This window comes from Ostrea edulis, chromosome 9, assembly GCF_947568905.1.
Source record: "Ostrea edulis chromosome 9, xbOstEdul1.1, whole genome shotgun sequence".
Classification (NCBI taxonomy): domain Eukaryota; kingdom Metazoa; phylum Mollusca; class Bivalvia; order Ostreida; family Ostreidae; genus Ostrea; species Ostrea edulis.
Window position 1 is genome coordinate 49,202,084 of NC_079172.1, and position 16,532 is coordinate 49,218,615.

A 16,532-nucleotide genomic window follows, 5' to 3' on the forward strand; every position below is an offset into this window, starting at 1 on the left:
GAGGGTATATATTTTGGTCAATGTTTTCGTGGGAACGTAAGCTGCGAAGTCATCATCGCAGGGTATTGCAGAATTTTTCTTTAGAAACGAAAAATTTCTAGTATCAATATGTTGAAGTCCAAATGTTGTTGAAGCTTTCAGTACAAGTGGCACTTATCGCTTATATTGTTAAACAAATAAGAGTTGTGATGATGACCAAAGATATATGTCATTACCTGTAATACATTCCGGGTATTTCAATCCTTATGACATCAGGAATTATTAGTCATTAAGTATGATCACCGAAATCGTAAATTTTCTTTTCTTTTCCCACACAAACCTCGACAAGGTTGTATGTTCGTCATTATAAAACATTTTTCTTTGTATGATGGTCGAATAATAGATTAAAACAAATATATTATTTTCGAATAAATGATTTACGACGTAAACTTTGCCTTGTTCATTTTGAAATACATTTCTCACTGGGGAAAGGGGGTATTGCTTCATTGCTTGATCCGCCATTCAGCAAAGCAAAATAAAAAATGTCATAATTTTTCTCACATTATCACCAGTGTGAGATAGACTTTACCCATGTGAGACAGCCATGTGAGATTTTTCTGTCTCACACTGCTGCGACGTCATTTGATTGTGACGTCATATATTTTCTATGATTTACGTTACACGGTGAAGCAAAAATATTTTGTATTGTTATCTTTAAATTTTAATGTATATAGCTTTCCGTTGGACAACCTTGGGTTTTTTAGTTTACACTTAAAGTGTAAACCATTTTCGGGTATGCTCTTTCTGCCTATCTAATTAGTTTTTGCATCAAAGTTCAAATGAGGATTTTGATAATTTAGAATTTTCTCAAAGCTCCTAAATTTATGCACTAAACTGTAGGTAAAATGTGAGAAAAATAATCCTTCATTATTTACTCGTGTGGGATAGGGAAATTCCACCTCTGGAACAAGATTCGCTGTCTTGGACTCGGCAAAGCCTCGTCCTAGACTGCGAATCTTGTCCCCTCGGTGGAATTTCCCTATCCCACACTCGTACTAATGAAGGATTCTATTAATATCAGATGACGTCAGTCACATTGACATGTGAATCGCAATTTGTCATGCATATATTTTTCTTATGCCGGATCTACTATAAGCGACATCGTTGCATGCAAGGGTAAGTTTTCATGTAGTAGAAATTTTCATAGACTTAAAAGCCGCATGGGCAGTAAAATACGCGCTGCAAAAATAACCTACACATATTTTCTATCACGACAAACTTATAACGTCACCTTCAATAACTACGTTTAGTCGTTTACAATACTTTGATGAATAGGCTCCGTAGAACTAAGATGGTTGCCTTCACAGCTAGACGATTCGTCATGGTTGCTTAGTGTATCATTGCGCAGCTCAATTGACAAGTATCTTTCAGAATTTATGTACATTTAGATAAACGATGGTTAGTACCTTTGTACCTTTTTCTGTTGCATTAAATTACAAGGAATGACTTTAATTCTGGGGCATATATATATATATATATAAAGCACTAAATAATCACAACTAGGTACTGAAAATTTTCGCCCCAGCCCGGGGTCGAACCAGCGACGTACGGCACCCACCGCCTAGCAAGATTGTCAAACCAGTGCGTAAGTCCACTCGGCCACAACGACTTCCCTGTGAAGGAAGCTTTGTTATGCTCCTAAAGCGCTACTTATACACACTGATGCAATCCCACACAGTCGCTGTGTCATTCAGATATTTTATAAGGAGAGTGGATCTCTCGATGCAATTATATATATATATATATATTATAATCATACATAATATGATATACGGTATATATATATATATATAATATATATATCATATATTATGTCTGAAAGTGATATGTATATATACGTCATAGTACTTTTGTGTATGTAGTCTTGCGTTACGTTGCTATGACAGATAAACACGACTGAAGAAGACAAGTAACACGTCGAAATATTTTCAGAAAGTGTTTTAGAGTTTTATATATATAGTTATTTATTATATCTGAAGATTTTTTTTAAAAATGTAAGCGCTTACGTTTTACAACGCGTTGTCATATTTAATTTTTTACCTATTGATTACCGGACACTGAGGCAATTTTTTACATTTGGATATATATATATATATTGTTAAAGATGAAAATACTAAAGACCAAAGACTGGCAGAATTGAAAATATTTCTTACTGCGCAGAATTATCCGGAAACACTCATTCTTTCAGCCATAAATGAAGCAAAGAAAATTCCACAGCATACACTTAGAACAACAAGAGAAAAAGAACACGATCCTTTCCTAATACCATTTATAACAACTTACAACCCAAAACATATAAATATCTTTCAGGAAGCTAAGAAGAATTTTACAGTTATCGAGCGTGATTTAGAACTTCAAAAAATTATTCCCAAATCCGACCTACTTCACAGCCAAAGACAACCATCCAACTTGAAAAAATTATTAACAAAAGCCAAATTCAATTCAACGCCTGAAAAATACGCAGTTTCTACATGTGGTGATTCAAGGTGTGGTACATGTCCCTTCCTAAAAACAGGACCTTCTACTACTTTTAAATGCGGAAAATATTTTACTGTAAATGATAACATGTCATGCAAGTCGAAAAACTTACTATACTGCATTATTTGCAACGGGTGTGGCGAGGAATATATTGGACAAACCGGAACACAACTAACAGCGAGGATGCGTGTCCATCGCCAACAAATTAACGATCCCAGTACAAGAAATACCCCATGCAGCGAACACTTTGACAACTGTGCTAGAGGCAACTACAGCGTATTTCCATTTTATAAACTTAAAACAGAATCAACATCCATGAGACTTGCTAAAGAAAATTATTTCATTAAACTGTTTTCTCCTAAACTAAACAAACTTTAATCAATTCTGATTGTTAAACCTCTTAATTCATCAACTTTTATCATGTTAATGTTCATGCTTATTTTGTCCAAGTCACCTTTCCCGAATTTTTTGTATTATGACGTCATGTATGTATTCCCTCCTCGCAAAGACTATCATGACGTCATGACGTCACAATAGACGTCTCTAAGATAAACAACTTTGTATTCATTATTTAAAATTTGTATTCACCTGAGGATGGATGTTAAAATCCAGAAAGCGCTAGTGATTTAAATATATTTTGGAACTGTATATTTTCCTGATTTTTTTTTATTGAATTATATATATATATATATATATATATATATATATATATATATATATATATACACATGTATATAAGATAAAAGTTTGAGCATTGGATTTCATTTTTTACTTTATTCTACCCCGATACCAAGAAAAAAGAATTTATTGAATATATATATATATATATATATATATATATTCTCAGTACTTTGATGAATTTCTTTATTGGTCGCTGGTTAGAGGCTGCTAGCTATTTCTTCCATAGAATGACTTTATCTTACATGTACAAAACACAGCTTTCCACTAGCATATGGGGCCAAACATATGAATAATAATTTGTAATTCAGTGATAAATGGATAATGATTCATATAGTTGTAATTATTTCTGTAAAATTCGATCGTTAACCCGAAAGATATATTTTCTGCTGATTGGACACCCTCGTGTTAAAGATCGTTGGTTGATTGATGGTGGTGGAGACTACTGGGACTAGTGCAATTGGAAATCACCACGTGTCCGGATTAACAAGAGCATCACAACACACATTGTTCACTGTATGATAAACGTTATTGCTTCCTTGAAAATGACTTTGTTTTGCCTATGACCTACGCTTAACCCCCAAAAGAACGAACGGTTTTTAATCCCTTCTTAAAGCAATTTATGTATGGCATTCACATAGAAGAATCATGAGTTTCTGTCGTCATTAACAACTTAGAAAATCCAATTTACAAAGAGAAAAAAAATAAATTGTACGTCCGAATTAACCTGCCAAAAGTTGACTAATCTAATTCAACGTGCCGTGAACATCGTGCGTAATCGAATTTATCAAGGACGAAAAGGTTCTCGCGTATTGCTACGCTGTTTTACACCTCCCTGATAATTTTGTGTTTTGTTTCCTCACTTTTCTCGTTGTATTCTAATTCGACAATAAATCAACTTTGGACATATCATGTAATTGACATTTAACAGGCAAATGGTGTTGGAAGAAGTGGCACAATGAGTGACAAATTGTATCGACGCTGTTTCGCCGAGCATTTTGTGATCTCTATTGTCTTACATCGGCCTATCACTGAACCCCGTGCCTAATAATATTAGCGATCTATAAAACCAATCAATGCAATGAAAAAAATCGAATTAGACCCTCCGCTGATGCTCTTACCACACTATAAGTATTTGTATGTGATAAAAATTGCAGGAAATTAATTAGGAGCTGTTCAGTCAAGCTAAAATTATCAAATAGTATTAATATGTACTCAATTAATTACAGCAGTTGGACAAGGATGTAAGCGCCACCTCTGCTGGCGAAAGATCGTTCATTACCGTTTTTTTAATATCATTCATATTCTAGTATCCCTAATGCATTGTTCCATATATCCTTGTCACGTGAAAACTGGCAAACAGTTATGGCTAACACGAGGGTTGTTTTGGTGTCTTGCCGCCGTGGGTATTTCATTTTTTTTCAGTTTTCATTAGCACTACTCGTGTGCCACTTCGATGGCATCCATGACAGCTTACGAAAGGTCTGTGATGCCAATCTGATTACTGGAATCATTAACACAAAGAAATGTTGGCTTCCTAGTTCAGTGGTTCTTGAGAGAATTAAAAAAAATATTCCCACTATATTTTCATTATTTCCGAATTGACTCTTGGAAGGTGGTATAAACAACCCTTCGTCGTTAATCCCTTCACCTTATAACAATTCTGTTACGTTTGGTTGAATTTGGTCTAGTGGTTAGTTAATATGAAGGAAAAAATAAATAAAAAGCTATGTAAGACAAGGATTAAAGGTAAGAAAAGTCCATTAGAGTCGTTGACTCGGGTGAGCTAAAATTGAGAAGAATTGTTTACACATACTTAGTATACGTGTATGTATACACTTCTTGCATGTGATACATTTGTATGTGGACCATTTTAAAACTATTTAGATGTCAGCATTCATTGTGTATGTTCACGATTAGAGAAAGAACTGAAGACTGCATGGTCTTCAAAACATAAATTACTCTAAACGAATTGTAAAAATCCGAGGCCCCGTGTCACAGCAGGTGTGGCACGAAAAATATCCCTCCCTGCTCTAAGACCGTAAGCGCCGAGCATAGGCCTAAATTTTGCAGCCTTTCACCGGCAATGGTGAAGTCTCCATATGAGTGAAAAATTCTCGAACAGGACGTTAAAACAATATACAATCAACCAAACAAACGAATTGTACACAAAACACGCAGAAGTACCGTTGTACGTGTATAAGGACACAACGCACTCTAATCTCTTATTCTTTGAGTGGAAGGATATGAATATGGAAGAGAAACATCACTAACATGGTTAGCGTGAAAAGAATTATGAAAATTTAAGTTTTGTACCTATTTTCCAGAGTATCCGTATAGATATCATAATTTAGCAATATAGCTATAGTTTGTTTTCAACCCGGTGAGACATTCTAAGTACATACAAGACTAAAGTTTCTCTGGAATAGCAATGGAGTAAATTTCATACAACGTTGTCAACGTGTTGAAAAAACAACAACACACCATTATTTCGAATATAAAGAGTGTCAAACATGACATTACATATACAACCATATCCACTGTTCATTCTTTTTTTGTCAACACAGTGTGTGCTAGTTTGGTGAGTCTGAATGACAAAATCTTGTTGATGTGAAAAATGTCATTTATTAATGTAAATGACAGATAATATGCAATGGTAAATACAACCAATAATAAACAAGATATACATGATGAAACATTACAATCAACATACATTTAATATCCACAATTATATGGCCCACCAAAGATGGGGAACTTAACACCTACAGTTTGCCAAAAATTAGTTTATTTCATAAACTCTATTTTATCATTATTTGTCTTGAATACTAATAATGCCTTTTTGTGGTTGTGCAAGACCATGAAATCAAACGCTTAACAAACTGCGATTTTTCTAGAACGGAAAAGGAGTTATGAAATTGTTCACTGTTCGTTTTCTTTACCTTTTCATAGAATGACTTTCCAGGAATTAATCGCGTATCAACGAAAGTATTTTTGACAAATCTGTCCACAAACATTGATTAAAACACAGCATTGATACAAGGATTAATTACCGAAGCAGCAGGTCTTTCAATCTGATGTTTTTCGTTTACTGTTTTTTCATGTTCCGACAGAGTTCTTAAGGTCATAAACATTAGTTGCTGCAAGATGCTAATTTCGCGGAAGAGCAACTCTTGCAATACATATCTTAGAGTATCAATAAACCTGGCCACGACTTACAAAGACATATTCTAAAGAGGATACATGATTCTGAATTAGTTAAATCAGTTGATTTTCAATTGAAAATAAAAGATTAACGGAAAATGATGCATACTATTAGACATATGACGGATGAACTTTTTATCTGAAAACTAATCACAGTTGAAAAGTTCAGTTTTGTGCAAGAATCGTTCTAATTTCGTCTTCCAAGACTCATTAGAGAAAGATGAACAGTAAATAATCTTGCATATCACTGAGCACGCGCGGTTATTTGTCGCCAGGAGACTGAGAGCGTACTAGAGACATGTCATTTTTCTCCAAGAAAGCAATAAACCATTAAGGTGTTCATTCCATGAGAAAAAAAAAACAATTTTCAATTGCTCTTCGTCATTAGAATGTACTTTATAACGAATGGGAAAACGAATGTCTTTAATAATAATTGAGGCAATCTCTAACTTAGCTTAGTCTCAGGAATGATTATCGAAAATGAACAAAGAACTCGGTATAGATACTCCAAGGAAGTTAGGTTATCACCTACAAAACAAATAACAAATCATTTTTATTTATCTACTTATTTTGCACAGAAACAATACCAGTAAACAAATGGATAAAAGTTACCCGAGACGAGGACTTTCAGTGTCAGAAACTGCTCTCGACTACCAGCGTCTCTGCGTTGAATAAGAGGAGAAACCAATTCCGCCAAATATTAAAAAAGTGTTTGAATCCACATGGGTTTTTCCAAAGAAAGCTCAGCCAGGAGAACATTGCAAGCCCCAAAACTTTTTCTCTTCTCTGAGTCAATAGAAGGACCCAATCTCTCTTTCTTTCTCTCTCTCTCTCTCTCTCTCTCTCTCTCTCTCTCTCTCTCTCTCTCTCTCTCTCTCTCTCTCTCTGAATTTTTGCAGCAGTGTGGGGAAATGTTATCATCTATATGCATTGTTTCTTATCCAATGGTGGGAAAAGAAAGTGGGTAACTACTTAAAAATAAAACCCCTGATATGCAAGTCACAGTCTACAACAGAAGACATATCAAGCAAATAGATTCATGTAGTTGGGTGCATGTTGCAAGATGCATAGAGTAACACGACTTTTAAGTTATATGTCGGCAGTGTCTTGTGACCAATTATTGATATGGTCTACATCTCCTGTCATATCGTTTGGTACTCCCATCAGTAACTCATATTTATATTTAGTTTACAATATATAAGTACATGGTTTCTTACCCCAATCATGTATATATGAGATGCAATCTAAAGTTACCAAATACAACAAGAACAGCAGTAATAACTGAATTTATTTGAGAAAACAAACTCTGTATTCCTAGAATTCCTTCAGTAATGTAATTGCGAAATATTTTGTCGAAGCAATCTATTTCTCTAGAAATGAATTTCCTCGACATTTTATGGCGTAGATGTGATGTTGCAATTGAATTCCCGTAAGAGACCAAGGTTACAACTCAATCGTTTACAACACTCTTTATCATCAAATTAGGAAGACTGCAACCAGCAAGAGCATGCTATATTAACTGTCACGCAGGTATCCTTAATTGCAAAATGAATATCTAGTGAGTCGTGTCTCCGCTTCCTAATCACCTCGCGCAAATCCTATCTAATTCTCACGATATTCTACATGTCAACAAATTTGTTACAAATATATTTCAAAAGGCGTTATATCAGCGTCTTATGTTCTCCTTCGCTTTGCTCAGCCGAACATAAAATATTTCCCGTTCTATTATCAAAATAAAATAAAACACAAAGATATATTTAGGTGGCGACAATGTTAGCTAGTTTCATTCATATATGTACAAAATAGCACGCGATTCTTTCAATCCATAGACGGGCAACCCGGAATGGAAGCTTCAGCTGACAGTCCGAAGGGAAACCAGGATTTCCGAACACTAACTTGAAAAATGTATCTGAAAAGAAAACTCATTCACAAAAAATGAACACGGTTTCGAAGGAAACTTACTGGTCATAGCTAAATTGTCGAATGATATTCAAGATTCGAGCATGAATTTAAATACCCTGATGGACAAATAACTGCGAATAATAAAGTAGTACCCGATAAAATTACAATATTAAAATTTGAAAAATATTTGGATATCCTACCCAGAAAAGATGCTATAACCTTTTGTAAATTTCGAACCTGTAATCATCACTTACCTATTGAAAGTGGACGCTGGCGAAACGAGCCCCGAGAAACAAGACATTGTAATAAATGTGATTTAAATGAAATTGATGATGAATTCCACTACATGTTTAATTGCAAATCTCTGATTAATATAAGAAAACAATGTTTATCACCAAAACAAATACGTCTCAAAAACATCATCACTTTAAAAAATATAATGAATTCAAACAAGCAATCTTTTTTAAGAAAATTGTGTTCCTTTATAAGAAATGCTCCCCGACCCAATGACAACTCGAATCTAAAATTGCATATGTTGCCTATCTCCATACTCACGCATGCCTTAAAACAGTTAGTGATATATTACCATCACTTTTATATAAAATATATGTACTAAATCTCTGTATACAATTGTGTAATTGTGATGAGAAATAAATTCAGTTCAGTTCAATGAAGAATAGCAAACTGCTGACAGTACAAAATCATTCAGGTAGAACCATGAAAAAGCTGAACCAACAAATTCGAAACAATATAATGCAATTTTCATTTTATTTGAAAAACGAAAAGAATATTAATGTATTTCTTTCTATAGCGATCTCGGCTCAGCTGCATGGGTCATATACAGGATATGACGTATTACAGAAGGACCGTACCACTAAGATACATGTATATACATTAATTACAAGTCGGAATTATATCCCGGTTACAATCTAACTTTTATCAAAAACAAAAGATGAAAATGGTTTATCTATGGAGCGCCAAATTAACATAAACTCAAATAATTGAAGATATCTTCAATTATTTGAAGATATCATCAATTCATTTGATGCGCGCAACAATTGAATTAAAGATCACTTCAAATAATTAATGATATCTTCAATTCTGAATTATTGCGCGCATTAATTGAATTGATGATAGCATTAATTCTTCAACTGAATTGATGCGCGCTTCAATTGAATTAATGATCTCTTCAAATGAATTAATGATATCAACAATTGAATTGATGCGCGCTACAATTCAATAGACCTTCCTCCGAAAAGCTACATCCGGTTTGGTTTTCGCTTTTATGATATGTTTTATCACGTGATACCCGACATATGTTTACTCGATACAAAATGGACGTTAGTACAATCCGTGCATCAACAGTGTGTAATTTACAAAATTTCTTGAAAGAACGGGGGATTAGCGCTCAGAAATTGAACAAAGGACACCTTGTAAGGCTTTGTGAAGCGGTACTTCATCTTGACTTACCAAAAAATCCCGAATATATAAATATTTCATCAACTAATGACGTTATTCGCAAGCTCGATGCACTGGGGTGCAAGGATCCTCTCACCATGGATGGGTTTTCAAATACTCTGTCTGATATTCCAAATATTACTCTTTATGACGTTTTTAATTATCTAATAACATCGAGATCTGACTACGACAGAAAAAAACTCAAAGCTTACAAATCATGCGAGGATTATAGACTATATTTCGATGGTCATGTGGATGATTTGGAGTACCACGGTCTCTCTAAAGAAGAACCCTTATGTCTCTTCAGAGCAAAAGTCAAACCAACTCAACGAGATAAAACTTACTTGAATGAAAGTTACTATAAATTATGGATCTGCATTGGAAAACAGCATGGCAATGTTAGATCAGCATACTGCACATGTATTGGAGGGTAAGTAGAGATTGGAAATGAATCACAGTGGGGTGTACAACATGTAATCTGTGATTATTTAATTAATGAATGGTAAATGATTATCATGAGGGGTGTTTACTATTTACCATTATGACTATTGGTAGTGACATATGTACATATACATACTCTCAATGTGTTTTGTAGTGCTGATGGTGCATGCAGGCACATAGCAGCTGTACTGTATGAAATAGAGGCGTATGATGAGAAGTCATCCACTGACGGGGAGAATAAATGGATCAAAAGACCAAGACATCATGATTGTCCAGTTCCAATTAAAAGATTAAAAATTATGAAAGCAAAGTAAGACCTAGTGTACAGATGTAAATACTTGATTTCATTGCAGTGGATGCAATATTAAAACTTAAGTTTATGATTTAAAAAATTATGTAATTAAAAAAAGGAATGGGGTCTTAGACTCGCAGAATAAAGTAAGATTTTTATGCATCATAAATTATAACTTCCAATATCAATTTCCTTCATGAAAGATCTTACAAGGGGCTGATTAAATTCAGGAATTTCTTCACATTTACTTTGGTTTATAATCCATTTTATCTTGTCATATATAGGTATCACCAGAATGCAGCAGATGTCAATAATAACTACACAAACGACGAGTTTGATCCTCGTGCTGTTGTTGAGGAAATGAATGATGAAAAACTGGATTCTTTTTATGCATCTTTACAAAAGGTATTCTTTCACTAAATGGCAAAATTCAACACTGTATCACTGTTGTATACCTGTACCAATTAATGTTAATAAGGAACATGAGTACCATAAGATATTGAATGTGTAAAACTTACTTTGTTTGTATATTCAGTGGTATTTTACTTCATTATTCTAAAATCTATAAGATTTTAGATGATTTTAAACCAAAGAATATTCTGAAATTCCTTTTTTAAATAACAGATTGACCCAAATACACAGGCTTTGGATTTGCTGGAAAGTAAATTTGATGAGTCGGATGTACGAAAAACAAATGATGATCAGTGTGTCATGTGGTCCATTTGTGAGAAATCAGTGAATTTTCTTGATGAAAAAAAGCTAAACTATCAGTCTGTTGATGAAGTACCAGATTCTTTATGTGATACCTTTCTAGAAAATATCCATGCCAGTGAAGAAGACATCCAGTATGTTGAGTCGCACACATATGGACAATCTGATAATTCCAACTGGCATGTAGCACGTAAAGGAATGATTACTGCATCAAATTTTAAAAAGGTGTGTGATTGTGTGGCTCATAAAAGAAATCCCAATTACTTGAAGAAACTGTTATTGGGTGCATATAGTGATGCAAAATCAGCTTCCCTTGCATGGGGTGTAAAGAAAGAAAGATGTGCAATAAACTTGTATAAGAGAGTGGCAGGAAAGAAGCATATTGGCATGGATATTAAATTTCCTGGATTGCGCATATTCAAAGATAAACCTTACCTAGGTTGCAGTGTTGATGGACTGTTAACATGCAAATGCAAACATCACGGTGGGACAAAAATTATTGAAATAAAATGTCCATATAGTGACAGGGAAAAGCTACCGAAGGAAGTGGCTCTTCTAAAAGGATGCGTTATGAATTCTAATGGAAATTTACAATTAACTCAGAGTTCAGACTACTATCCCCAAATACAGGGTCAAATGGGTATCTATAACTGTCAATTTGCTGACTTGATCATATATACCAAACAGGGAATCCATGTTGTTGAAGATATTGTGTATGACGAAAAATACTTCAGTGATATGATTGAAAAATTAGAAATGTACTTTAAGAATATTTTGCTTAAAACTATGTTTGTCAATTGCAACAAAACTACATTTGTAGAATAGTAAAATTGTATACTATCTGGATTTATCTGTTTGTAATACAAAATATTGTCAACCACAGTAAAACATGGTATATAGCGAACCTCAAGGGTCAATGAAAAACAGTTTCTTATAACCAAACTTTGTTTTATCCAATACAATTTTCATTTTTTCCTCTCTCAGAGGAGAATAAATATCACTTCACAATAAGAATGAATTTGTTATATGCTTGTTTGTTATAAGCATGTTTTGCCGAATATTGAATTTTTTTTAGAAGCCTGTAAAAATTGTTTTAAAGTGCTGTTTAATCCAGAATGGGGTCTAATTCAATATTTTGATTGGAATGGAGTCAGTGGTATCTGTACGAGAGTATTCAGATATCCTGAGTGAAAAAATTAAGCAAGACTGGTTATGACATTTCACATTTATTGTAATTTTAGTTGTATGTACAAATTTGATTTATTTCATCCGAAATAGATTGGATTGTCAATAAATCTCTAGAAATTGTAATATCTTATGTATACAGGTGTTTGTTAATTATTTTCATATGTTCAGTGAGTAGAAAACCACACCACCGAAGGACCTGGAAATGACAGTATCCAACAGTGAATGGCTCTCTAGATAGCAAAATCCTGCCAGACCCGCACAATGATGTAGCTTCAACATAATGTCTCTTTCCGCACAATGATGTACCCTCAACATGTCTTTTTAAGAAGTCATGATGCTGAATCTGAAATTTAAAGCAAAATCCGCAGCAGAAAAAGTCCTCTTAACCATGCAGGAAATTTACCTATACAAAATTTGGGGAGAGTGGGTGGGGATTTTCATGTGACCAACCCACTGGGAAGTTTCAAGCAAAAAAGGGGGAAGCATGCGCAAAGGAATGCTTGCGTCATTTTGAAAGATTAAATGTAAAAGTAAAACCTAGTACATGTACTACATTCAATAACCGAAATACAAGCAATGTTGACTTGATAAATTAGTTCGATTCTTAGTCAATAATTTTGTTTATCTTAAATGGATAAACTTAAATATTTTTAAAATATCAATGCAACAAATCTATGATAGGTAATCACTTAGAGAAACATTTGAGTATTACAAATTATACTCATCAACTCATTTAACAAGTTGCTTGTCTAGATTACAAAGAATACCACAAACTTTAACTACATTGTCAAACTGAGTCTTCATTCTTAATGGTAAGGTACCCTGTAAAATGGCAAAGTTTTTCAGTCTACCTATTGCTCTTTCAACATGAATTCTTGCATGAGCAATTCTCCTTGTTTTCGTTGTTGCTGCGCTACACATTTGTTTTCCCATTGCAAATGGAGGAATGTTTAATGTCGCTCCTTTAAGAGCTAACTCTCCCCTGATCAAGAACCCTCTGTCTGCCATAATGTCATCTCCATATTCCAAATTCTCAAGGAAACCAGATTGCTCAACAATTTTCTTATCCGATATGCTGCCAGTGAATAAGTTGGATATAAAGGAAAATGACCCCTTTGGTGTTATTCCAACTAAACATTTGAAAGTGTTATGATGTTTGTAGGAAGAATAAGTTATTCTTTGTGATGATGGCAGACTTGGCTTTTGCACAAAAAACTCTGTACAGTCAATAATACAACGTGTTTTGGGAAAATGTTTGAAACATGCTGGACGTTTAAATCTTACTTGTTCTCTGCTTGGCCAGCGAATCAAGAATCCGAGTTCCTTAGATACCAAAGAAGTCCATGTTACAAAAATTCTGCTTACCAAAGTGTCAGATATTCCAAACATGTTTCCGAGAGAAATGGTGTCATAACCTCTTCGCAGTCTCAGAAGCATTAACATCATCTCCTCATTTAGTGTCAGTATACGTTTAGGACCTTTCCTTGGAGTCTAAAAATTAATTGCTTAAAACTTCAATTTTGTACGATACATAAAATTATATAATTTTATCATTAAATTAGGATAATCTCATTTATAATCATTTCCTATAGTGCAAAAAGAATTCATGCTGATCTGTTACCTGCTTTTTACATTTAGGATATACATTTAGGACATGATATATAAAATCACTGTATAGTTCATTGTCTGCAAGATTGACTACTGTATTCAGACAAAATCCAGAATCTGTTACCTGTTTTCTTTCATTACTTGTCTCACTGCCTCTCCAGTATGTCATACTCTTTGCCGACTTAGACAGGAACACAAAGAGAAACCCAAACATTGCCAGGGACAAATCTAAAATGAATGAATTGACATAAAACTAAATACATTTTAAGAGTTTTGTCACCAATTAAAGAACTCTGTAGATATATGTAACATTCAGAACTTATTGTGCAAGTAGTAAGATAGTACCTCTAATATGTTACTGATTGATTGATTGTATATTGTTTAACATCCTGCTCGAGAATATTTCACTCATTTGGAAACGTCACTCTGATTTGATATATATATATATATATATATATATATATATTTTGTAAACTGATATCTTGATTCAAATGACTCTGACCTAGGGATTTATATTGATGTAGAAATGATATCTTGCAAATATTTGACATATATTAGATTGTCTAAGCAACCATTGGTATAGTAAAGTTTAACAATGAACTACCAGTATAAAACTTGCAGCTGTTGTCATCTTTCATGACATCCTTCAAAATGAATTGTCTACGCATGCTTCCTCCATTCATCAAATTATCATCATCATAATCACAGAGATGTTCTTTATTTATTGTGGTTTGCACTGCTTGATCCACCATTACTTTCTTGGATGAATATCCATGCTCTGGGAGATGGTCAGACTTCCCTTTTGAGAAAAAAAACCACAAAACAATTTTCGACATGTCATGGTGGAGTTTTTTCCTCATATAATAATGATTATATCTTATCCGTACACATTGGTATTAGGTTTGTCATTGAAGAGATCATATCACAAAAAAGCTAACTCTAAAATATACTGTACTTTCAATATTCGTTCTATGTGTGTGATTCAACACATTTATCAAAATTAAAGTGTGAATATTGCATATATCTCCATAATTCTTACCAATATCATCAAAAGAATCAGTTGCAATATCCTCTACGTCATCTATCACAATAAATGCTGCCGGGGTAGGAACGGTTTCGATATCAACATTACGGGAAAGCTTTGTGGTGGTTGTGGTTTCGTGATTGTTAGCCTTTTTAGTTGGGGGTTTTCTCAATGGTTTTCCCTGGGATGACGATCCTGCAATAACCGGGTACGGATATTTCTCTGTAGGCTGACCTTCCACAAAGTGCTTGCTGCATACGTAGGCATGTTTGTTTACGTTTTTCACAGTGAAATTTTTCCTATTGCATGCTTTCACCCACACTAAAGTTTCGCGTAATCTTGTTTTGGGCTTAGGAATTGGCCAGAAAGTAACATCTCTCATATATTCCTTGTCTTTGTAGCGCGAATCACTGTTACAAGTGCCCCATGCACATCGTTTTACCATATTTCTTTGATTTGTACTTTGTATTTACACCGCCTCAAATGTCGGGTATCACGTGATTAGTCGCTTACGTACTTATAAAAAGCCGCTTAAGATATGTATAATTGGAGGAACGACTATTGAAGAGAGCAATAATTGATATAATGCGCGCATTAAATCAATTGATGAGAGCAATAATTGAATTGATGCACGCATTAATTCATTTGATGAGAGCAATAATTGATTTAATGCGCGCATTAATTCAATTATTGCTCTCTTCAATTGAATTAATGATAATAATTCATTTGAAGAGAGCAATAATTCTTTTAGAGAGAGCAACTATATAATTAAATATATCTCCAATTCAATATATCCACAATTGAATTAATGATATCTTTAATTGAATTGTTGCTCTCTTTAAAAGAATTGATGCGCGCATTAATTCCTTATACAAAAGCATTGTAAATGATTTAAAGATATCTTCAATTGAATTAAAGAGATCATCAAATTATTTAAACCGAGCTCTAAATTAATTATTGCGAGCAATATTTCTACTAAATTGATGCTCTCATCAAATGAATTGAAGAGAACAATAATTGAATTAATGCGCGCATTAATTCATTTGATGAGAGCAATAATTGATTTAATGCGGGCATTAATTCAATTAAAGAGAGCAACAATTGAATTGATGATATCTTCAAATAATTAAAGATATCTTCAATTATTTGAGTTTATGTTAATTTGGCGCTCCATATATATCATATTGTATTGAACTGGTAGTGGTGCGCTGGGGGTTGGGGCGCTTTCTCCGAAACCAGGAGGCAAACCTACACTTATCATATGTAATAACTGTTCCTTCTCCAAGCTTCCCGTATTAGAAGTGAAAGTCACGGATCTTTTGGATAGGACCACAAAAGCAGGTCCCGTGTCACTGTAGCGTTGACATTATAACGAATCATCACTGCTACGACCTTGAGAGTCATGCAAAGGTCAAAGGAAAAAAGACCTATTGAGTCGGATTTGGTTTTAGTCTTTACAAAAAGCTTATCCATATTCATTCTAGTTTACAACTTGAGGCCAAACAAATGCAA

General features: G+C 34.0%; 2 protein-coding genes across 3 annotated transcripts; one reads left to right on the top strand and one right to left on the bottom strand.

The window, feature by feature from the left end:
- The first annotated feature begins 9,536 nt into the window (after positions 1-9,536).
- LOC125652255 (uncharacterized) lies at positions 9,537-12,522 on the top strand. The gene is made up of 4 exons (XM_056149472.1): positions 9,537-10,186; positions 10,352-10,507; positions 10,774-10,894; positions 11,114-12,522. Exons 1-4 carry the CDS (start codon positions 9,615-9,617, stop codon positions 12,023-12,025), a joined length of 1,761 nt encoding a protein of 586 aa, XP_056005447.1. The 5' UTR covers positions 9,537-9,614; the 3' UTR covers positions 12,026-12,522.
- Positions 12,411-15,540, bottom strand: LOC125652256 (uncharacterized). Of its 2 annotated transcripts, XM_056149473.1 has the most exons (5): positions 15,036-15,538; positions 14,601-14,795; positions 14,121-14,224; positions 13,804-13,879; positions 13,529-13,711 (listed from the first exon to the last, which is right to left on the bottom strand). In XM_056149473.1, exons 1-5 carry the CDS (start codon positions 15,463-15,465, stop codon positions 13,662-13,664), a joined length of 855 nt encoding a protein of 284 aa, XP_056005448.1. In that variant the 5' UTR covers positions 15,466-15,538; the 3' UTR covers positions 13,529-13,661. The 2 variants fall into 2 exon arrangements, with proteins under 2 accessions (XP_048737263.2, XP_056005448.1); XM_048881306.2 differs by having other exon boundaries at positions 12,411-13,879; positions 15,036-15,540.
- Positions 15,541-16,532: the final 992 nt, after the last annotated feature.